The following is a 24,417-nucleotide window of genomic DNA, read 5'->3' on the forward strand; positions in this document are numbered from 1 at the left end:
TTACCACCTTGGGGAAAGTTGGTGCAGTCTGTTTAAATTGATATGTGGTTAAATGCATAAATACATCCAGAGGCTTATTAATTAATTCAATTTATTGAACTAAAGAAAAATTAATTGTGAAAGATAAAAGAAACATTTGTACAGTTAAATGTTTCTTTTATTTTCACAATTCATTTTCTTTAGTTCAATAGGCATTTAATTTTCACATATACACTACATCACAGTAAAAAAAATGATCACATAACCCAGATTGTTAGGAAGCTGGGGACAGAGCAGGGTCAGCCATGATACAGCAGAGAAATTGAAGAAACATATTAAACATCTATTTACAGAAATCATCACAGTACAGAAAGTAATGAATGAGGTGTTGCATATATTTAACTCTTTTCTGAGGTCATAGGTCACTTCAACCAATAAACAAACAGAGAAACTATGCAGTCTTCATTACTACACAACTGTACACTGTACAGTACATGTACTCACTATAAATGTGATACAGTGAACTGAATTTTTACCAATTTACACTTATTTCATCTCGCTTTATTCTTAAAAATGTTTTTTGTGTGTGTTTGAATTGTGGGGAGGAGGATTTACAGCTTAAAAAACAAATTTAAATACTGCGATAAACAGGGGTTTACTGTATATGTGACAGGACAACACAAATTCTAGTATATTTAAAATTTTCTTCTTCTTTGTATTTTTACTTTTACTGTTTGTAGTTTTTTTTTATTGTAATTATGTAATTGGATGGTGACATCACTGCTGTCTATCAGTCTGAATGCCCAATGTGAGGGACAACTGTAGTGACTGAATATTGTATAATTGGGGTTGTTTTGTGTTGTTTTAATACACTAACTAATGCATATGCACTTTCTATTTCACTTTCTACCCTAACCCTAACCCTAACTTTCTATTTTACAAAAGGTCAATAAACGCGTGTAATGGATATGAGAAAGCCTTTGGTAAAAACTTGGTAAAAAACTTTTTTCAATGTACGGTTGTTCAACCATATATAGCTGACACAGTACACAGTCAAATAAAACAACGTTCCTCCTGAACCCTGGTGCTACATAAACAATCCATCACAGAAAACACGGGGCTAAAGACAAGTAAGTTCAGTTCAGTTCATTTCAGTTCTGTGTTAAGAAGCCTGATGGCTTGAGGGAAGAAACTGTTGCACAGTCTGAATGTGACAGCCCAAATGCTTCAGAACCACTACCCTGATGGCAGGATGGTGAAGAGTGTGTGTGTGTGTGTGTGTGTGTGTGTGTGTGTGACAGGTATTTCAATTCAATTCAATTCATTTTTATTTGTATTGCGCTTTTAACAATGAACATTGTCTCAAAGCAGCTTTACACAGATAATGTGGTGATTAAATGTAAATATGTTCTTTGTAAGTATGTTTGTCTCTGATGAGCAACTGTGGTGAAGGAAAAACTCCCGAGATGGCATAAGGAAGAAACCTTGAGAGGAACCAGACTCAAGAGGAACCCATCCTCATCTGGTTGCACCAAATGTCCATTTGAAGCATATATACAAAGTTGCGGGTACAGTGATGATGATCAGAAGTGAACTGCACTCCCGAGTCAGTGCAGCAGACCGCCGACACCATGTGGGTATGTGGGATCGTCAACAATGCTGTTGGCTTTGCGGATGCAGCGTGTGGTGTAAATGTCCGTCATAGAGGGGAGAGAGACTCCGATGATCTCAGTTGTCCTCACTATCCTCTGTAGGGTCTTGAATGCTTCCTTAGCATTAGCGCTAGGTGGAATGTACACTCCGAACAAAACCGGTGGTGAATTCCCAGGGTAAATAAAAGGTCTACATCTCACAACCATAAACTCCAACAGTGATGAGCAGTAGGTAAAAATGAAGACAGAGTTCTTACACCATTCCGTGTTGATAATAAACACACAGACCACCGCCGCAAGTCTTACCACACAGAGCTGTGCTCACGCTGAGTAGCTTGTTGGAGTCTGGTGTAGTCCAATTTATTGTCCAGGGAGCAGACATTTGCAAGCCAGAGATGGTAGAGCAGGCCGGCTAGGGTTGACTTTAGCCTAGCACTAGCCTCTGCTCGCTTTCCGAGCCTCCGCTTCCTCACGCAGTGCTTTCAATTTCCCCTATTCCGTTCGTCCGTCTGCAGGTGATGCCAAGGTCGTGTAGCTCAAAAATTGTGTCAAATCAAATTTTATTTGTCACATACACATACATACAGAGTATGACATGCAGTGAAATGCTTTTTACAGTGGTCAATAAACACATGTAATGGATATGAGAAAGCCTTTGGTAAAAACTTGGTAAAAACTTTTTCAATGTACGGTTGTTCAACCATATATAGCTGACACAGTACACAGTCAAATAAAACAACGTTCCTCCTGAACCCTGGTGCTACATAAACAATCCATCACAGAAAACACGGGCTAAAGACAAGTAAGTTCAGTTCAGTTCATTTCAGTTCTGTGTTAAGAAGCCTGATGGCTTGAGGGAAGAAACTGCTGCACAGTCTAAATGTGACGTGAATGAGAACCGCTACCCTGATGGCAGGATGGTGAAGAGTGTGTGTGTGTGTGTGTGTGTGTGTGTGTGTGACAGGTATTTCAATTCAATTCAATTCATTTTATTTGTATTGCGCTTTTAACAATGAACATTGTCTCAAAGCAGCTTTACACAGATAATGTGGTGATTAAATGTAAATGTGTGTGTGTGTGTGTTCTTTGTAAGTATGTTTGTCTCTGATGAGCAACTGTGGTGAAGGAAAAACTCCCGAGATGGCATAAGGAAGAAACCTTGAGAGGAACCAGACTCAAGAGGGAACCCATCCTCATCTGGGTTGCACCAAATGTCCATTTGAAGCATATATACAAAGTTGCGGGGTACAGTGATGATGATCAGAAGTGAACTGCACTCCCGAGTCAGTGCAGCAGACCGCCGACACCATGTGGGTATGTGGGATCGTCAACAATGCTGTTGGCTTTGCGGATGCAGCGTGTGGTGTAAATGTCCATCATAGAGGGAGAGAGACTCGATGATCTCAGTTGTCCTCACTATCCTCTGTAGGGTCTTGAATGCTTCCTTAGCATTAGCGCTAGGTGGAATGTACACTCCGAGCACAAAACCGGTGGTGAATTCCCACGGTAAATTAAAGGTCTACATCTCACAACCATAAACTCCAACAGTGATGAGCAGTAGGTAAAAATGAAGACAGAGTTCTTACACCATTCCGTGTTGATGTAAACACACAGACCACCGCAGCAAGTCTTACCACACAGAGCTGTGCTCACGCTGAGTAGCTTGTTGGAGTCTGGTGTAGTCCAATTTATTGTCCAGGGAGCAGACATTTGCAAGCCAGAGAGATGGTAGAGCAGGCCGGCTAGGGTTGACTTTTAGCCTAGCACTAGCCTCTGCTCGCTTTCCGAGCCTCCGCTTCCTCACGCAGTGCTTTCAATTTCCCCTATTCCGTTCGTCCGTCTGCAGGTGATGCCAAGGTCGTGTAGCTCAAAAATTGTGTCAAATCAAATTTTATTTGTCACATACACATACATACAGAGTATGACATGCAGTGAAATGCTTTTTACAGTGGTCCGGCATGAGGGAATAGGATGGGGAGAAAAATAAACCAAGAAAAGGAAGGCAGATAAATAAAGAGTATAAAGATATATATGAGAAAAAAAGTGTATAAACAAGGTATGCTTATGACAGTAAAACAGTAAAACAGTCAAAATTTAAGCTGGTTGATGTGATTGTCCTTAATGTGACCGTGTGCAGTATGGTGTGGTATAAAGTGAATGTGTGCGGTGTGGTGTGGTATAAAGTATGCGTGTGCGGTATGGTGTGGTATAAAGTGAAAGTGTGTAATGTGGTATAAAGTGACCATGTGCGGTGTAGTGTGGTATAAATTGGCCGTGTGTGTGGTGTGGTATAAAGTATACGTGTGTGGTATAAAGTGAAAGTGTGTGGTGTGGTATAAAGTGACCGTGTGTGGTGTGGTATAAAGTGACCGTGTGTGGTGTGGTATAAAGTGAACATATGCGGTATGGTGTGGTATAAAGTGAACGTGTGTGGTGTGGTGTGGTATAAAGTATGCCTGTGCGGTATGGTGTGGTATAAAGTGAAAGTGTGTGGTGTGGTATAAAGTGACCATGTGCGGTGTAGTGTGGTATAAAGTGAGCGTGTGTGGTGTGGTATAAAGTATACGTGTGTGGTATAAAGTGAAAATGTGTGGTGTGGTATAAAGTGACCGTGTGTGGTGTGGTATAAAGTGAGCGTGTGTGGTGTGGTATAAAGTGGCGTGTGCAGTAGGGTGTGGTATAAAGTGACCATGTGCGGTGTAGTGTGGTATAAAGTATGCGTGTGCGGTATGGTGTGGTATAAAGTGAAAGTGTGGTGTGGTATAAAGTGAACGTGTGCGGTGTGGTGTGGTATAAAGTATGCGTGCGGTATGGTGTGGTATAAAGTGACCGTGTGCGGTATGGTGTGGTATAAAGTGACGGTGCAGTGTGGTGTGGTATAAAGTGACCGTGTGCGGTGTGGTGTGGTATAAAGTGCACTGTGCTGTGCGAGTCCAGAGATTAAAGTGTTGTAGTACGGAAAGAAAAATATTTGCAGAAGTGTGATGATGGAGAGAGTGGATCAGTTTTTAGATCCTGGGTGTTTCCTGGTTTAAACTCCGAATGGCCTGCGGGAAGAAGCTCCTCCTCATTCTCTCTGTGCTTTCAGGGAGCGGAAACGTTTCCCTGAACGCAACAAAGAAAAGAGTCCATTGTTGGGATGGATGAGGTCCTTCATAATCTTCCTGGATCTGGTCCTGCACCGCGTGCTGTAGATGTCCTGCAGGTTAGGGAGCTCGGTGTGGATGGTACGTTCAGCTGAACGCACCACCCTCTGGAGGGCTCGTCTGTCCTGCATGGTGCTGTTCCCGAACCAGGAAGTGATGCTACCCATCAGAACGCTCTCAATGGTGCAAGTCAACAATCAGTCATCAACCTGCATTCTTGATCCCCTGCCTACTAGTTTCTTTAAACAGATAACTCCAGAGGTAATTAAACCTGTTTTAAAATAAATTAACTCTTCCATTAGCACTGGTTATGTACCTAAATCCTTCAAACTGGCAGTTATCCACCCCCTTTTTAAGAAACCTGACCTTGACCCATGTCAGTTGTCCAACTACAGACCGATATCAAATCTCCCCTTTATATCCAAAATTTTAGAAAAGGTTGTAGCACAGCAGTTTTGCTCACACCTACTTATGAATAACATTTTTGAAATGTATCAGTCAGGATTTCAACCTCATCATAGCACAGAGACGGCGCTAGTTAAGGTGCTAAATGACTGTTATTGGCCTCTGATCAGGGTTTTGTCTCCTTACTTGTTTTGCTCGACCTTAGTGCAGCTTTTCACACCATTGATCACACTATACTGCTTGCTAGACTTGAGAATGTTGTAGGAATAAAGGAACAGCTCTCTCTTGGCTCAGGTCTTATTTGACTGATCGCTATCAGTTTGTGGATGAAAATGGTGAGTTCTCCACACTCTATGAGGTTTGGTGTTCCTCAAGGATCTGTCTTAGGCCCACTGCTTTTCTCTTTATATATGCTGCCTCTTGGTGAAATCATTCATAAACATGGGATTCGCTTCCATTGCTATGCTGATGACACACAGCTGTATATTTCAGCAAAGCCAGATGAGAGAGATCAGCTTAACAATGTTGAGAAGTGTGTAAAGGACATTAGACAGTGGATGCTTAATAACTTTCTTCTGATCAACTCAGATAAGACGGAAGTACTTTTACTAGGACCACATGCAGCTAGAAGTAAACTTTCCGATTCCGTAGCATCTCTGGATGGTGTTTCTGTTTCAGCGTGTACGGCTGTCAAAGACCTTGGTGTGATTATTGACCCGAGTCTTTCCTTTGAGTCTCACGTGAATAATATCACCAGGATCGCCTTCTTTCACCTTAGAAATATTGCTAAAATTAGAAATATGATGTTATTACAGGATGCAGAAAAACTAGTTCATGCTTTTGTTACTTCTAGATTAGACTACTGTAATGCTTTACTGTCTGGGTGTTGGAGTAAGTGCAGAAATAAGCTTCAGTTAGTCCAGAATGCAGCAGCAAGAGTCCTCACTAGATCTAGGAAATATGACCACATCACCCTGTTTTAATCAGTCTACACTGGCTCCCAATCAAATCTCGCATTATAAAATATTACTACTGACGTATAAAGCACTTAACGCTCTCGCACCGCAGTATCTGAGTGAACTTCTGTACCAGTATGATCCTCCACGCCTACTTAGATCAAAAGGTGCTGGCTATCTGTTGGTTCCTCAAATAATGAAGACTACAGCAGGGGGCAGATCTTTCTCTTATAAAGCCCCACAGTTATGGAACAGCCTTCCAATCAGTGTTCGGGACTCAGACACAGTCTCAGTGTTCAAGTCGAGGTTGAAAACTTATTTATTTAGTCAAGCCTTTTATCAGTAGATTTTTCTTAGGTAAAGGCACAGATCTGGAGGGAACATGGATATAGAGTGTTTGGTGAACTGGTATATTTGTATGCTGTCGTCCCCTCACATTCACACGTTCACTCAGGTTTGTTGACGGTGGTGTGGTGGGTCGTCTCTTATCCCAGAGATCCCTCATGTCTGTGTTACCTTCTGGTTCTCCCTTTTAGTTATGCTGCCATAGCGAGTCTTGCCGGAGTCCAAACTGCACAGTGACATTAACTTTCATACACCAATAGGGACACTTAATAATCCATATCCTTCTCTTCCCGTCACACTCTCTCTCTCTCTCTCTCTCTCTCTCTCTCTCTCTCGGTCGAGTTAAACATGCTCCTGAGGCTCCAGTGACCACTGTTCCTGCCCCTCTCCCCTCCGTGGATCTTCACACTTCTGTGCAGCTTGGGACGGTCTCTCATCAACACCTTGGGTGGTTCCATGTAATTCCGGAGTAGAACGGGTGCTTTGAGGACGGATTGGACTGTAGTTGGTGTCGGTGGTCTGCTGCACTGACTCGGGAGTGCAGTTTGCTTCTGATCATCATCACTGTACCCCACAACTTTGTATATATGCTTCAAATGGACATTTGGTGCAACCCAGATGAGGATGGGTTCCCTCGAGTCTGGTTCCTCTCAAGGTTTCTTCCTTATGCCATCTCGGGGAGTTTTTCCTTGCCACAGTTGCTCATCAGGGACAAACTTACTTACAAAGAACATATTTACATTTAATCACCACATTATCTGTGTAAAGCTGCTTTGAGACAATGTTCATTGTTAAAAGCGCAAAACAAATAAAAATGAATTGAATTGAATTGAAGTGTAAAAAGTCTTTAGCACCTGAGAGGGGAGTTTAAAGTCCCTTAATCATCTCAGATGGTACAGACGCTGCCGGGCTTCTTCAGTTGGTGTGGGTACCTGGGTACCGGAAACTGTCCACTCTCTCCACTGGGGTCTGGTTGATGTTTAGCTTCTGCCGCAGATCATCGTTTATTGTGTTGTTGGGGTTGTTTCTGGGTTCCTGCAGTGTTCGCCGGGGGGTACACAGGGACACCGTTTGCTCCGATGTCCGTATGTTGCTTAAGGCAGGCTACAAAGTAAAAGTAGCACTATTTTGGGTCCAGAGCCGCCGCTGTGAGCTACTGCTCAGCTGCTGCCATGCCACCATCTTGGATCCAAATAGCTTGTCTTATTACAAATACATAAACATATTTGACCCTGTGCAGTGTGCAATGAAAAAACACAATGCAGGACAGAGGACATAAATAATTTTGTGTGATAAAATCATCTTTGTCTTCGTAAAGTTGTAATATAAGGACTTGATGCTTAAATTGTCTGCCTAAAACGCTTAAAAATGTCCACCTTGAAATTTGTCTATTTTGTTTTGAGACTAAAATATTGTTTTGCTGTAATTAACAGTGATTTTACAATTTTTAGGTTATGTGAAACAACATTTCTGAAATGTAATGATCTGTTTTGTCTCTGTTCTCAGGAATTTGTTTTAAGGTAAGAAAAATTCAACAAGCATTTGAAAGGTAACCATTAAGCATCATCCAGTCATGATAAACGTTGCACCTTGGCACCAGTGGGCAAAGAAATTGACTGGCTGAATACTGACTGGTGCAGAGCACAGGGCAGCGTTTGCTTTCCCACATTTCAGCAGTGGCAAACTGGCGATTCTTGCAAAGCATTGTTGGAGCTGAATTACAAATTTGTGGAAATATTCTGTAAAATAAATGTGTATGGGCACATTGGAAAGTTGGATTAAACTGTTTTAAGCAGTGTGTGGTTTTAAACACAAGTAGCATGTATCCTGTCCCTGTTTTTACTGCGCATAAAGATGTCTAGGCAGCACATGCAGTCAGACTTACAAATGCTAAAAAGCTAGAATTCCAAATCAGTGGAAATACTGCGTAAAATGTATGAAAAATATAAATGTTTATAGGCACATTGGTAAAATTGAACCGTTTTTGCTGTGTGTAGGTTTTAACACAAGCAGCATGTATCCTATCCCTGTTTTCATGACGCATAAACATGTCTAGGCAGCGCATGTAGTCAGACTTGCAAGCTCTGTAAAGTCCAGCCCCGGATGTAAAACACCATTTAGGTGTTTAAAACAGCGGTAGAGCGTGTGTTTGTTCATGTGGTTAAAATGTTTAGCTGCTAGTTCTGTGGAATATCAATGCAAACCCTTAGGGATCATGTTTTACATATTAAACTTCACCATAATGAACCACGATTCGTGTTTAAGTGCGCCGCCACAAGACGTTTACTTCATACAGGATATTTAAGGCTCACTTTCACTGTAAACATCACATAGATTCACATGTTTCTAGTACAAATGCCTTTACGGTGTTTGTGTAATATTTCTAGGGTTAGGGTTTAAAGTTAACAGACGAGCATGTTGGTAGAATATCTGATGTCATAAAGTAACACTGGTTCCCTGAGGAAATGAGACGCTGTGTCAACAATGCTTTGGGAACGCTCCCACATTGTTGATGCTCTGAATCTCCTGGAGGCTAGGGCAGCCATACCCTGGCTAACGGCCATAGCAGTCTCATTTGTGGCCCTGAGAGCTAAATCCCGCATATGGCGGAGCTCCTGGATCTCCTGGCTGCTGGCGATCCCTCCACATCTAACTCTCGCAGCTGGTCAAACTGATACACCTGCAACACTGCCATGGTGTGCAGGAATGCAGCGGCTTGACACATTAACGCGTAAGCCTTATCCTCCAGAACCAACGTGTTACGCAGGGGCTTGTTGATCCAAAACGCAGCTGCACGACTTGTGTTCAATCAGCCCAAGTTCTCCCACACCACCCCACTGCTGCTCCTTCACTGGCTTCCAGTAGCTGCACGTATCAGATTCAAAACACTGATGCTTGCCTACAAGGCCAAAAATGGACCAGCACCATCTTACCTCAGTGACCTCATCACACCTCGCACTGCACCACGCTGTCTGAGATCCTCCAGCACTGCTCCACTGGTACCACCTTCTCTCAGAATGAGAGGTAAGTACACTTCAAGGCTCTTCTATGTTCTGGCACCGAGGTGGTGGAATGAACTTCCTCTAGATGTCCGTACAGCAGAGTCCCTGATTATCTTTAAGTGACAACTGAAGACCTTCATCTTCCTGAAATACCTAAATTAGCACTTTCCAAGTTTGTAGAATTCATGAGTTATATTTATAATAAGTGTGTGATCTGGTGTACAGTGTAGATTTATTCATTACTACAGACTCAAAGCACTTTAGAACATCACTCTGGATAAGAGCTTCTGCTAAACGCTGTAAATGTAAATGTAATTTACATATTTAATGTTTTTTTTACTCAGTTTAAACAGTTCTGAGCTGTAAAAAAGATGGTTATGAACTGAAATTATAACAATGTAAAACCTGTAATTTGACAGGTATTAACTGCTTTTTTTTTAACAACAAAACGTTAGACAGTTAAAAGCTGTAAAAAATATATAAAAATAAATCTGTAGAATCTGTAAAATATACAGTACAGTGGCTGCAATCACGTACAACCAATAACATTATAATGAAATAACCCTAACCCTGTCTTTCTCACCTTCATCAGTACCTGACTTTACTAACACACAAGAGCTGAATGAATCTCCAGTAAATCTAGAGATCTTCCCAGAAGTGTGACGGATTTATAAGAACCAATTGGGACTAAATGTGGAATGCGATGCTAAAAAAGCACATACCATACTTATGACCAGGTGTTCTCCAGAAAGACATAATAAATCATGATGTTCTCCAGAATAACAAAAGCATCTCTTTCTGTAAGAAAGTGCATATACAGTGCCCTCCACAATTATTGGCACCCCTGTTTAAGATGTGGTCGTGGACTTCAAAAAATTCTCCTTTTTTTTTAAACAACATAGAAACCAAATGCAAAAAAAGAGAAACATCCAACCCTTTATTTAAATACATTACTTTGGTGGTAAAGAAAATCACACATTTAGAAAAAAAAAAAAAACATATATATATATAAATAAAATAAGAATAAATTACTAAAAACAAATAAACTGTTCTGTATTACTGCATAAAAGCAACAATGAAAACTAAAATAAAATAAATGATTTACAGGCACGAGGTCTGAAGTGAAGTCTCGCGTGGTTCATGTGCAGTAACTTCTAGAGCACACAGAGGAGCAACATCTGAAGAGCAGGACAGAAGAATCACTGAGTGCTCCAGATATCACTTCATTATTAAAGAAAGAACAAACAACAACAAAACAAAACATTGTTTTTTATTTAATTTTTTTTTAATGAGATCGTTTCAGTTGATGTTCTGAAAACATCATTGTTTATGTCAATGTTCATCATTTACACAACAATTTAAACAAAATGAAACATGTTTGTTAATTTTCCTACTAATCCCAAGTTTTAAGGAGCATATGGTATCCATGTGCTTGAATAGCCAGCAAACTTGCCTGAGCTGAACCCCATGGAGAATCTATGGTGTATCGTCACAGAGCGATCGTCTCCACGCCACGCCGCATTGCTGCAGTAATTCATGCAGAGGAGCCGCGACCAAACATTGAGTTCTGTACAGTATCTTCATACTGTTCAGTAGTCCAACATTTCTGTGTTCAAAATCTTTATTTATTTATTTATTTATTGCTCTTCAGTAATATTCTCATCCTCTGAGATACTGAATTTTGGGTTTTCATCAGCTGTGAGCCAAAATCATCAAAATTATAATAAACACTTTTAATATATCAGTGTGTTTGATAAATCTATATAATATACCACTTTCACTTTTTGTATCGAATTACTAAAATAAATACACTTTTTAATGATATTCTAATTTATTGTAATGTTTATTGTAGTGTATTGTAGTTTATTGTAGTTTATTGTAGGTTAATGTAGTGTATTGTAGTTTATTGTAGTGTATTGTAATGTATTGTAGTGTATTGTAGTTTATTGTAGTGTATTGTAGTTTATTGTAATGTATTGTATTGTATTGTAGTTTATTGTAGTTTATTGTAATGTATTGTAGTTTATTGTAGTGTATTGTAGTTTATTGTAATGTATTGTAGTATATTGTAGTTTAATGTAGTGTATTGTAGTTTATTGTAGTGTATTGTAATGTATTGTAGTGTATTGTAGTTTATTGTAGTGTATTGTAGTTTATTGTAATGTATTGTATTGTATTATAGTTTATTGTAGTTTATTGTAGTATATTGTAGTTTATTGTAGTGTATTGTAGTTTATTGTAATGTATTATAGTTTATTATAATGTATTGTATTGTAGTTTATTGTATTGTAGTGTATTGTATTATTGTAGTGTATTGTAGTTTATTGTAATGTATTGTAGTGTATTATATTGTATTGTAGTGTATTATTGTAGTTTATTATAATGTATTGTAGTGTATTGTAGTGTATTATAATGTATTGTAGTTTATTGTAGTGTATTATAGTGTATTATAGTGTATTGTATTGTAGTGTATTGTATTGTAGTGTATTGTAGTTTATTGTAATGTATTGTAGTGTATTAGTTTATTGTATTGTAGTGTATTGTAGTGTATTATAATGTATTGTAGTTATTGTAGTGTATTATAATATATTATAGTTTATTATAATGTATTATAGTGTATTGTAGTGTATTGTAATGTATTGTATTATAGTTTATTGTAGTGTATTGTATTGTAGTTTATTGTAATGTATTATAGTGTATTATTGTAGTTTATTATAGTGTATTGTATTATAGTTTATTATAATATATTATAGTTTATTGTAATGTATTGTAGTGTATTGTAATTTATTGTATTATATTGTATTGTAGTGTATTGTATTATAGTTTATTATAGTGTATTGTAGTGTATTAGTTTATTGTAGTGTATTGTAGTGTATTATAATATATTATAGTTTATTATAGTGTATTATATTGTATTGTAGTGTATTATTGTAGTTTATTGTAGTGTATTGTAGTGTATTGTAGTGTATTGTAATGTATTATAGTTTATTGTAGTGTATTGTAGTTTATTGTAGTGTATTGTAGTTTATTGTAATGTATTGTAGTGTATTATAATGTATTGTAGTGTATTATAATGTATTGTAGTTTAGTGTAGTGTATTGTAGTTTATTGTAATGTATTGTAGTGTATTGTAATGTATTGTAGTGTATTGTAGTTTATTGTAGTGTATTGTAGTGTATTGTAATTTATTGTAGTTTATTGTACTGTATTGTAGTTTTTTGTAATGTACTGTAATGTATTGTAGTGTAATGTATTGTAATTTATTGTAGTTTATTGTAATTTACTGTAATTTATTGTAGTTTATTGTAGTGTATTGTAATGTATTGTAGTGTATTGTAATGTATTGTAGTTTATTGTAGTGTATTGTAATTTAATGTAGTGTATTGTAGTTTATTGTAGTGTATTGTAGTTTATTGTAGTGTATTTGCGGGAGCAGTACTGAAGCTGTGCAGGTCTTTACCGGGGAGATTTATTTTCTAATCGCGGTTTGATCCACCAGGACACCGTATCCGCTTGTAAACCGGATGTGTGTGTTCTCTGCAGCTTCCGTTGTTGTGACAGCAGCTGTGTGTGTGTGTGTGTGTGTGTGTGTTTCCGGTATGGCGGCGGAGTTTATAGTTAAACTGTATGAATATTCTCCTTTATTCTACATCAGTGTGGTAGCGGTGTGTTTCATCCTCACTGTAGCAGCAGTGCTGGGCTGGTAAGTGTGTGTGTGTGTGTGTGTGTGTGTGTGTGTGTGTGTGTGTGTGTGTGTGTGTGTGTGAGAACTAACATGAGCACTGGGTGTGTGATTATGACTGATGATCTTTCTACAGTCATTATGGTTATAAAACTAGGAGCTACTGAGCAACTCATAAAATATCTCAACATCTAGAAAGTAGATGTTAGTACAGATATTTGTGTAAAAATGAGGAAAGTAAAAAGTTGCTGTAAAAATAAATAGTGAAATGAAAATCTGGTACCACAAAAATCTTCTTCAGTACAATAAAGTATTTGTTCTTCATTACTTTCCTCCTCTGGTGTGTGTGTGTGTGTGTGTGTGTGTGTGTGTGTGTGTGTGTATTTGGTACAATAACAGAATGAGACTAAATTAATACCATAAGTGACAAATAACCAGCATGAAAAGATGTGATTTGAAAAATAATATTAATAAAAAAATAGATTCATCTCTCAATACTTCTGTATCGAGCAGTAACAGAAAACAGGAACATGTATACACACACACACACACACACACACACACACACACACAACTGAAGTAAGATTATTAATTCATGTGCAAATCAACAGTTTTGCAGCATTGTGGTTATCACTGCCACCTACAGGTGAATTTCTGAACAGCAGCTTATGAAATACCAAATTCAGCAGAACTATGACATCTTACTGTTTAAAATGTAATATATACCAGTGTTTTTACAGGACCGGGACACCGCACTGCACACCGCACTGCACACCGCAAGGTCACGTGACCACACACTTCACACGTGCACTGCCTAAACTGAGACTGTCAGAGAGTTTTTCCTTCACCACAGTCTCCACCGACTTGTTCATCAGGGACAAACTTACACTTATAAACAACATCTTCATTTTTATCTCCACATTATCTGTGTGAAGCTGCTCTTAGACCATGTTCATTATTAAAAGTGCAACACAAATAAACATGAACTGAACTGAACTATCTGGTCTTTTTTGTTAGCGGTGTGGAAATTCAGCAGACTCTTCCCAGAACTGCACTTCTACTTATTTATTTTATTACATCTCAACATTTTCCATCATATAATCACACAAGCTGCAATCACGACTGTGATACGAGTAATCATGCAGCTGTGTGTGTGTGTGTGTGTGTGTGTGTGTGTGTGTGTGTGTGTGTGTGTGTGTGTGTGTGTGTGTTTGTGTGTGTGTTCAGGTTCGGCTTTGATGTACCAGTAATTGTGAGAAGTTCAGATGAAGGTGATTATGTTCCTCCAGCTCCAGAAAAGAAGATGGTTCAGGTTCTCAATCCGTTCTGTCTGGAGATCCACAAAAACACCTCACTAACGTCAGTGACTGGTACAAACACCCTCATCTCATCTTCACTATCACTTTTACCTCACCCTCACTTTCACTTTTACCTCACCCTCACATCATCTTCACTTTCACTTTTACCTCACCCTCACTTTCACTTTTACCTCACCCTCACCTCATCTTCACTTTCACTTTCACTTTCAGCCCTGTCTGTGTCTGTCAGTGTGTCTGTCTGTTTGTCTGTCTCTCTGTCTGTGTCTCTCAGTGTGTCTGTCTGTGTGTCTCTGTGTCTCTCTGTGTCTCTGTCAGTGTGTCTGTCTCTGTGTCTGTCTCTCTGTGTGTCTCTCTGTGTGTCTGTGTGTCTCTGCCTTTCTCACAGAGATAACTCCTATGTTCACTGTGTGTGTGTTTTCAGGTGGTGTGTGTCTGCAGCCATGTTGTTTAGAGGACTGTGTGTTGAGTTGTTATTGGGGCTGCAGTGTTCAGGTTCTCCAGTTCGCCCTGCAGGAACATCGCTACACACGACGACTGAACTCTGCACACTTATTCCAACAGGCCTTACAGGGGCAATACCTGCACTGCCACACCTTCACGTATCCTTACAGGGGCAATACCTGCACTGCCACACCTTCACGTATCCTTACAGGGGCAATACCTGCACTGCCACACCTTCACGTGTTCTTACAGGGCAATACCTGCACTGCCACACCTTCACGTGTTCTTACAGGGCAATACCTGCACTGCCACACCTTCACGTATCCTTACAGGGCAATACCTGCACTGCCACACCTTCACGTGTTCTTACAGGGGCAATACCTGCACTGCCACACTTTCACGTATCCTTACAGGGCAATACCTGCACTGCCACACCTTCACGTGTTCTTACAGGGGCAATACCTGCACTGCCACACCTTCACGTGTTCTTACAGGGGCAATACCTGCACTGCCACACCTTCACGTATCCTTACAGGGGCAATACCTGCACTGCCACACCTTCACGTGTTCTTACAGGGGCAATACCTGCACTGCCACACCTTCACGTATCCTTACAGGGCAATACCTGCACTGCCACACCTTCACGTGTTCTTACAGGGGCAATACCTGCACTGCCACACCTTCACGTATTTTTACAGGGGCAATACCTGCACTGCCACACCTTCACGTATCCTTACAGGGGTAATACCTGCACTGCCACACCTTCACGTATCCTTACAGGGGCAATACCTGCACTGCCACACCTTCACGTGTCCTTACAGGGGTAATACCTGCACTGCTACACCTTCACTTATCCTTACAGGGGTAATACCTGCACTGCCACACCTTCACGTATCCTTACAGGGGTAATACCTGCACTGCCACACCTTCACGTGTTCTTACAGGGGTAATACATGCACTCCTACACCTTCACGTATCCTTACAGGGGTAATACCTGCACTGCCACACCTTCACGTGTCCTTACAGGGGCAATACCTGCACTGCCACACCTTCACGTGTCCTTACAGGGGCAATACCTGCACTGCCACACCTTCACGTGTTCTTACAGGGGCAATACCTGCACTGCCACACCTTCACGTGTCCTTACAGGGGCAATACCTGCACTGCCACACCTTCACGTGTTCTTACAGGGGTAATACATGCACTCCTACACCTTCACGTGTTCTTACAGGGGTAATACATGCACTCCTACACCTTCACGTATCCTTACAGGGGCAATACCTGCACTCCTACACCTTCACGTATCCTTACAGGGGCAATACCTGCACTGCCACACCTTCACGTATCCTTACAGGGGTAATACCTGCACTGCCACACCTTCACATGTTCTTACAGGGGTAATACCTGCACTGCCACACCTTCACGTATCCTTACAGGGGTAATACCTGCACTGCCACACCTTCACATGTTCTTACAGGGGCAATACCTGCACTGCCACACCTTCACGTGTTCTTACAGGGGCAATACCTGCACTGCCACACCTTCACGCATCCTTACAGGGGCAATACCTGCACTGCCACACCTTCACGTGTTCTTACAGGGGCAATACCTGCACTGCCACACCTTCACGTGTTCTTACAGGGGCAATACCTGCACTGCTACACCTTCACGTGTCTTTACAGGGGCAATACCTGCACTGCCACACCTTCACGTGTCCTTACAGGGGTAATACATGCACTCCTACACCTTCACGTATCCTTACAGGGGTAATACCTGCACTGCCACACCTTCACGTGTCCTTACAGGGGTAATACCTGCACTGCCACACCTTCACGTGTCCTTACAGGGGCAATACCTGCACTGCCACACCTTCACGTGTTCTTACAGGGGCAATACCTGCACTGCCACACCTTCACATGTTCTTACAGGGGCAATACCTGCACTGCCACACCTTCACGTGTCCTTACAGGGGCAATACCTGCACTGCCACACCTTCACGTGTCCTTACAGGGGTAATACCTGCACTGCCACACCTTCACGTATCCTTACAGGGGCAATACCTGCACTGCCACACCTTCACGTGTCCTTACAGGGGTAATACCTGCACTGCCACACCTTCACGTGTCCTCGCTGTCATTTACAGTGTGTATATGAGTAAATCTTTGACAGTGATGTCAGTATAAGTAAAGGTCAGAGGTCAGAGTGCTTCACGCAGATGCCTCCTGATCTTGGAGTGAGAGATTTCGGGTTCCTTCCAAGAGATCGATATCCGCTAGTCGCTGTTCTCACCTTAGCTAAAGCTGAGGAGAGAGATACCTACAACATTGTGAGTGAGACACACACACACACACACACACCTTTCTGTTCATATTGCTAGTCTTGATAGTGATGATAAAGAAGACCTCATCATCAGCACCACTATCTTTACTTCCACCATTATCGTGATGGTGATAGTGGTGGATGTGATGGTGGTGGTGATGATGGTGATGAATGGTTCTTGCAGGTGGTGAGTGTTACAGTTCTTCATGTTCCTGATGAGAAGTACCGTCTCTCTGCGAGGATCCTGTTCCATGTCCTGCTCACTGCTGATGGAAACATGTTCGACCTGAAGGTAAACACACACACACACACACACACACACACACACACACACACACACACACACACACACACTGACGGTCCTCATCGTAACATCTGAACATCTGTAACATCACTCTCTCCTCACAGCCGCTCTTCATGTCCACGGATGGTGTGAGCTCCAGCTCTACTGAGGAAGAGGCACAGCCACGGGAAGCAGAAGTGGAGGATGAAGAGGCGGAGTCAGATGAAGAGGGGGTGTGGTCAGGAGCTTTAGGGCGGGACTGTGTTGTGTGTCAGAATGCAGCGGTGAACCGTGTGTTATTACCGTGTCGTCACGCGTGTGTGTGTGATGAGTGTGTGTGGAGGTTTCAGCACTGCCCCATGTGCCGAGCCTTTGTCTGTGAGTCCTTCACCCTGTCTCCGCCCACAGCCACGCCCCCTGGTCCTGAGGGGTGGAGCTTATAACCAACCCCCCCACCACACACACAGTTACAGTTTTATTTTTATTTATTTAAAATTTCTTTCTGAACCTTTTAATTTGACTCTCGTCTGAATCTGATGTCACTCCTGTAGCTTCTGCATGTGTCCGTGTCCCACACTGACCTCAGGGGAACATCTCCAGGGTCCTCAGGAGAAATGCTGTTCCTGAAACAGCGCAGCTTCCTCCACAGTTTACATTTCACAATTCCAGACTTCCTGAAAGATTTATAAGACCATATATAAGACTAAAGAAGTATCTGATTATGGAGGATAAATCTTCTCATTTGCTACGGGATCAAAAACTTCACCACTCCATCAAATACCAATAAATCTATAACGTTTATTTAATGGTTTTGTTTTTTTTTCAAATTCTGTTTCTCTTTGTTAAAATAAACTTTCCATAAATATTCTACTGCAGTGGTCCTCAACCCCCAGGCTGCAGACCGGCACCGGTCCGTGGGTCAGTTAGTCCCGGGCCGAACAGAAAGAACTTACATTATTTCTGTTTTATTTATGATCTGATTCTGAACAATGTTTTATTGTGGAAAATGACCAGATTCTCCTCCACATGTGTCTTTCACTCACTCTTGATGCAGGTCATGATGCCTCAGTCACATGACTCGCCTTCATCCACTACCTTCTTAAAGGAGTTCCGGTCACATGACTTACCTCCATCCACTACCTTCTTAAAGGAGCTCCAGTCACATGACTTACCTCCATCCACTACCTTCTTAAAGGAGCTCTGGTCACATGACTTACCTCCATCCACTACCTTCTTAAAGGAGCTCCAGTCACATGACTCGCCTCCATCCACTACCTTCTTAAAGGAGCTCTGGTCACATGACTTACCTCCATCCACTACCTTCTTAAAGGAGCTCCGGTCACATGACTCGCCTCCATCCACTACCTTCTTAAAGCTGAGGAGAGAGATACCTACAACATTGTGAGTGAGACACACACACACACACACACCTTTCTGTTCATATTGCTAGTCTTGATAGTGATGATAAAGAAGACCTCATCACCACCACCACTATCTTTACTTCCACCATTATCGTGATGGTGATAGTGGTGGATGTGATGGTGGTGGTGATGATAGTGATGAATGGTTTTTGCAGGTGGTGAGTGTTACAGTTCTTCATGTTCCTGATGAGAAGTACCGTCTCTCTGCGAGGATCCTGTTCCATGTCCTGCTCACTGCTGATGGAAACATGTTCGACCTGAAGGTAAACACACACACACACACACACACACACACACACACACACTGACGGTCCTCATAGTAACATCTGAACATCTGTAACAACACTCTCTCCTCACAGCCGCTCTTCATGTCCACGGACGGTGTGAGCTCCAGCTCTACTGAGGAAGAGGCACAGCCACGGGAAGCAGAAGTGGAAGATGAAGAGGCGGAGTCAGATGAAGAGGGGGCGTGGTCAGGAGCTTTAAGGCGGGACTGTGTTGTGTGTCAGAATGCAGCGGTGAACCGTGTGTTATTACCGTGTCGTCACGCGTGTGTGTGTGATGAGTGTGTGTGGAGGTTTCAGCACTGCCCCATGTGCCGAGCCTTCGTCTGCGAGTCCTTCACCCTGTCTCCGCCCACAGCCACGCCCCCTGGTCATGAGGGGTGGAGCTTATAACCAACAATGCCCGGAGTCTCCCCCACATCTGTCTATGACTCACTCTTGATGCAGGTCATGATGCCTCGCTCACTAACACATAATACATTACTGCTAAATTCAAACCCCCAAGAGAGAAAAATGAACAAACACCAACACAGTGATTCACGTTTATTATTATATTTATAAAATATCAGTTTTTCTGCTCGTATCATTTTATTTTGTTGTATTTATCCTCCACACATTAAAGACTGGTCTGAGGTGCAGAAAAGGTTGTAGATCACTGCTCTAAACTGTTCATTTCTTTATAACGGGGTAAATTTACCCCAGCAGGTGATCAAATAATTATTTCCCCACTGTATAAACATGAAAATGCACAATTACAGGTGTTATTTATTTAACAGTTTAATAAACAAGAATTTATATTATTATATGAGGCGTTTAATAACCACATTACACGTTTTTGCTGTTTCACCAACAAAAATAATCCAAAGCCACAGCACTGGTTTGCGTCTCTCAGTACTACTGAGTGTCATTGTGAATCAAATGAATCATTTAAATGGGTGATTCATTCAATCACACTGACTCACTTATAATAATAATAATAATTTGTTACATTTATATAGCGCTTTTCTGCAGCACTCAAAGCGCTTTACATATGAAAGGGGGATTCTCCTCAACCACCACCAATGTGCAGCATCCACCTGGATGATGCGACGGCAGCCATATTGCGCCAGAACGCCCACCACACACCAGCATATTAGTGGAGAGGAGAGTGATATAGCCAATTAATATGAGGGGATGATTAGTAGGCCAGCGGGCAAGTTTTTTGGCCAGGATGCCGGGCACACCCTACTCGTTTTCGAAAGACATCCTGGGATTTTTTTTTTTTAATGACCACAGAGAGTCAGGACCTCGGTTTAACGTCTCATCCGAAGGACGGTGCTTTTTTTTTTTTTTTTTTTTACAGTATAGTGTCCCCGTCACTATACTGGGGTGTTAGGACCCACACAGACCACAGGGTAAGCACCCCCTGCTGGTCTCACTAACACCTCTACCAGCAGCAACCTGGTTTTTCCCAGGTGGTCTCCCATCCAAGTACTGGCGAGGCTCAACCCTGCTTAGCTTCAGTGGGCAAGCTGTCTTGGGCTACAGGGTGATATGGCTGCTGGCTTATTAACTTATTAACACTGAATCACTGGCAGCTTTAATTTCAGGTGTAAAATTTATTTTTCTCCATTGCAAAGGAGGATTTTGTTGATACTGATTTGCTTAATAACAGTCAGAATGTTTTATTCTTCTAATTAACTTTAAATATAAGAATATTGGAGAAATGTCTTTATGAAGATAAAAATGGCCATAAAAGATGAAAATCAATGTAAATTTGTGTTCAATGTAAAAATTATATATTTCACTGCTGTGAACTGAAAACCACGTCACAGAATATGAGGAATATCAAGTATTTTAGGGGGCAGCTGTCCACAGTCCACAGGGTACCAACACAATAACATTTAGCAAAATACTGTCCAATTATCATCATAAAAAAAATTATCAGAAATAATGTTAAACTCTGACGTGTGTTGTGTTACGATCTCTGATGTTTTCCATGTGTTTAGTCACACTCTAGGGGGCGCTGTACTGTCATGGCAACTCACTGCCCATGTCTACACTGTTTTTGTTTGAAAACTGATTTTCTCACCATTTTGTTCACACTGACTCACTTATTAACACTGAATCACTGGCAGCTTTAATTCATGTGTAAAATTTATTTTCTCAATTAAAAGGATTTTGTTGATACTGATTTGCTTAAGAATGTTTTATTCTTCTAATTAACTTTAAATATAAGAATATTGGAGAAATGACTATGAAGATAAAATGGCCATAAATTAATGTAAATTTGTGTTCAATGTTAAAATTATATTTCCACTGCTGTGAACTGAAAACCACGTCACAGAATATGAGGAATAACAAGTATTTTAGGGGCAGCTGTCCACAGGGTAACAACACAATAACACACTGTCAGACATGATGTTAAACTCTGACGTGTGTTGTGTTACGATCTCTGATGTTATCCATGTTTAGTCTCACTCTAGGGGCGCTGTACTGTCATGGTAACTCACTGCCTCCACGCACTGGCCGTGTCTACACTATGTTTTAGTTTGAAAACTGATTTTCTCACCATTTTGATCACACTGACTCACTTATTAACACTGAATCACTGGCAGCTTTAATTCATGTGTAAAATTTATTTTCTCAATTAAAAGGATTTTGTTGATACTGATTTGCTTAAGAATGTTTTATTCTTCTAATTAACTTTAAATATAAGAATATTGGAGAAATGACTATGAAGATAAAATGGCCATAAATTAATGTAAATTTGTGTTCAATGTTAAAATTATATTTCCACTGCTGTGAACTGAAAACCACGTCACAGAATATGAGGAATAACAAGTATTTTAGGGGCAGCTGTCCACAGGGTAACAACACAATAACACACTGTCAGACATGATGTTAAACTCTGACGTGTGTTGTGTTACGATCTCTGATGTTATCCATGTTTAGTCTCACTCTAGGGGCGCTGTACTGTCATGGTAACTCACTGCCTCCACGCACTGGCCGTGTCTACACTATGTTTTAGTTTGAAAACTGATTTTCTCACCATTTTGATCACACTGACTCACTTATTAACACTGAATCACTGGCAGCTTTAATTCATGTGTAAAATTTATTTTCTCAATTAAAAGGATTTTGTTGATACTGATTTGCTTAAGAATGTTTTATTCTTCTAATTAACTTTAAATATAAGAATATTGGAGAAATGACTATGAAGATAAAAATGGCCATAAATTAATGTAAATTTGTGTTCAATGTTAAAATTATATTTCCACTGCTGTGAACTGAAAACCACGTCACAGAATATGAGGAATAACAAGTATTTTAGGGGGCAGCTGTCCACAGGGTAACAACACAATAACACACTGTCAGACATGATGTTAAACTCTGACGTGTGTTGTGTTACGATCTCTGATGTTATCCATGTTTAGTCTCACTCTAGGGGGCGCTGTACTGTCATGGTAACTCACTGCCTCCACGCACTGGCCGTGTCTACACTATGTTTTAGTTTGAAAACTGATTTTCTCACCATTTTGATCACACTGACTCTGGGGTGAAACGATGCGGGTCATCAGTACAGGGACATGTTCAGAGTTTATGAGCAACAAAACTATTGAAATTGAAAGATTGGATTTGGAGTGTTTTTGGAAAAGCCTCCAAACTTTAGCTGGATTTTTGTAAACAGGTTTTTTTATGTTTCTAATTTGTATTTCAGAACACTGACTAGGACAATAATAACTGGGTTCCGTCCCAAACGCTCCTTATTCCTGCAGTGTTCTTCTGCCCGAGTCCCAACACGCTTTATATAAAGTGCTGATTGAGGAGGAGGCGGAGTCACATTAGCATAAATCAGCATGAAGGAAAGCAGGACACAGATTCAGTATGAAGCTTTAATGAGGTGATACAATACACTGCGTCCTAATCAACAAAACCAGGGTCCCTACGCAGGCAGGTAGGATGTAGCCTACTGAGGGGTCGTGATGGTTACACACACACACACACACACTAAACCCACACACACACACATTAAACCCGCACGAGTGCACACACACACACGTCTTCAACTTTATTAAAACACACGACTTCTCCATCCATCTGATCTTCTCCATGCTGTTACACACACACACACACACACACACAGATCACAGCAACATGTGCAGTTATCAGATTACAGGCTGGGGAACATGGTCTGATGTTCAGCTCTGGAATAAATTCTGCGCTCTGATTGGTCAGATTGAGACTGAATCAGAGGAGAAGGTGGTGGTGGTGGTGATCTTCAGGTGTGCATGTGGAGATGAATGCACACAGTGCTGATGCTGATGGAGCAGAAGTGGTGAGACTGTAGACTGGAACACAGTGTGATGGATCGCTGGATGCAGTAAAAGTGACCACAACATGAAAGATCTTTCCTCCAGGCTTCTTCTTCTTCTACACAAAAGGTTTTTACATGTTCACTTCAGTAATCATCTGCTCCAGATTATGAAGTGTTTCTTCATTTTCCTGCTCTCTCTCTTACTCACACACACACACACACACACACACACACACACACACACACACACACTTAACCCCACCACACTGGTCCACATCATTTCTTTTCTTTAACAGGAAACAGTGAAGATACTCACCTCCATCAGGGTTCTCTGGATCTCACGATCTGCTGAGGTTCCTTCAGAGAAACGCCGTCCACCTGACACACACACACAAAACACGTGCACACACACACACGTCTTCAACTTTATTAAAAACACACACGACTTCTCCATCCATCTGATCTTCTCCATGCTGTTACACACACGTGTACCAGACGTCTTTGGATGAGGCGACATTTTTCCTTCACTTCAGCTTGGAGACCCCAAACCTGCTCCAGCAGGACACAAAGTGCACAAAGCCAGCTCCAGGAAGATCTGCTTTCCATTGGTTGGTTTTGTGGAAGATCTACTGCTATAGAGCTCAAACTCTATTAAAGATGAATGAATGTGAACGCTGACTGAACCCCAGGAACCTCCTCACCTTCATCACTTTACTTACACCCTTAGCTGATTGAATCTCCACATAACTCCAGTGGAACATCTTCCCAGAAGAGTGGAGATTATTATGACAGCACATGGAGACTGAATGTGGAGTGAGATGTTCGAAAAGAACCAATCTGATGCTCAGGTGTCCACAAACCTTGGTCCATATAGTGTGTAAAGCAT

At 41.1% G+C, this 24,417-nt stretch overlaps 3 protein-coding genes across 4 annotated transcripts in view; 2 read left to right on the forward strand and 1 right to left on the reverse strand.

Moving 5' to 3' along the window:
- The first annotated feature begins 1,247 nt into the window (after nt 1–1,247).
- LOC124377105 (cell growth regulator with RING finger domain protein 1-like) lies at nt 1,248–18,330 on the forward strand. 2 transcript variants are annotated; one of them, XM_046836427.1, is made up of 7 exons: nt 1,248–1,251; nt 13,050–13,188; nt 14,395–14,526; nt 14,908–15,126; nt 17,106–17,253; nt 17,431–17,538; nt 17,655–18,330. In XM_046836427.1, exons 2-7 carry the CDS (start codon nt 13,085–13,087, stop codon nt 17,970–17,972), a joined length of 1,029 nt encoding a protein of 342 aa, XP_046692383.1. In that variant the 5' UTR covers nt 1,248–1,251; nt 13,050–13,084; the 3' UTR covers nt 17,973–18,330. The 2 variants fall into 2 exon arrangements, with proteins under 2 accessions (XP_046692383.1, XP_046692385.1); XM_046836429.1 differs by lacking the exon at nt 1,248–1,251 and having other exon boundaries at nt 14,395–14,537; nt 14,908–15,085.
- Nucleotides 18,331–18,905: 575 nt separating this feature from the next.
- Nucleotides 18,906–20,034, forward strand: LOC124377112 (cell growth regulator with RING finger domain protein 1-like). Its single transcript, XM_046836439.1, has 3 exons — nt 18,906–18,930; nt 19,106–19,213; nt 19,310–20,034. The coding sequence occupies exons 2-3, from the start codon at nt 19,199–19,201 to the stop codon at nt 19,625–19,627; spliced, it is 333 nt and encodes a 110-aa protein (XP_046692395.1). The 5' UTR covers nt 18,906–18,930; nt 19,106–19,198; the 3' UTR covers nt 19,628–20,034.
- A 4,326-nt stretch (nt 20,035–24,360) lies between these two features.
- psmc6 (proteasome 26S subunit, ATPase 6) overlaps nt 24,361–24,417 on the reverse strand; it is an 8,404-nt gene continuing 8,347 nt past the window's right edge. The window contains exon 12 of the mRNA XM_046836424.1: nt 24,361–24,417. This exon is cut by the window's right edge and continues 113 nt beyond it. Coding sequence (XP_046692380.1) covers nt 24,376–24,417 — 42 coding nt within the window. The 3' untranslated portion in view covers nt 24,361–24,375.

This window comes from Silurus meridionalis, chromosome 23 (assembly GCF_014805685.1).
Source record: "Silurus meridionalis isolate SWU-2019-XX chromosome 23, ASM1480568v1, whole genome shotgun sequence".
Lineage (NCBI taxonomy): Eukaryota > Metazoa > Chordata > Actinopteri > Siluriformes > Siluridae > Silurus > Silurus meridionalis.

Excerpts from the sequence above, each read along its gene's own strand:
- LOC124377105 (XM_046836427.1), top strand. The coding sequence starts at position 13,085 with ATGGCGGCGGAGTTTATAGTTAAACTGTATGAATATTCTCCTTTATTC. Across the intron at positions 13,189-14,394 it reads GTAGCAGCAGTGCTGGGCTG|GTTCGGCTTTGATGTACCAG; the intron begins GTAAGTGTGTGT and ends GTGTGTGTTCAG. Across the intron at positions 17,539-17,654 it reads GAAACATGTTCGACCTGAAG|CCGCTCTTCATGTCCACGGA; the intron begins GTAAACACACAC and ends CTCTCCTCACAG.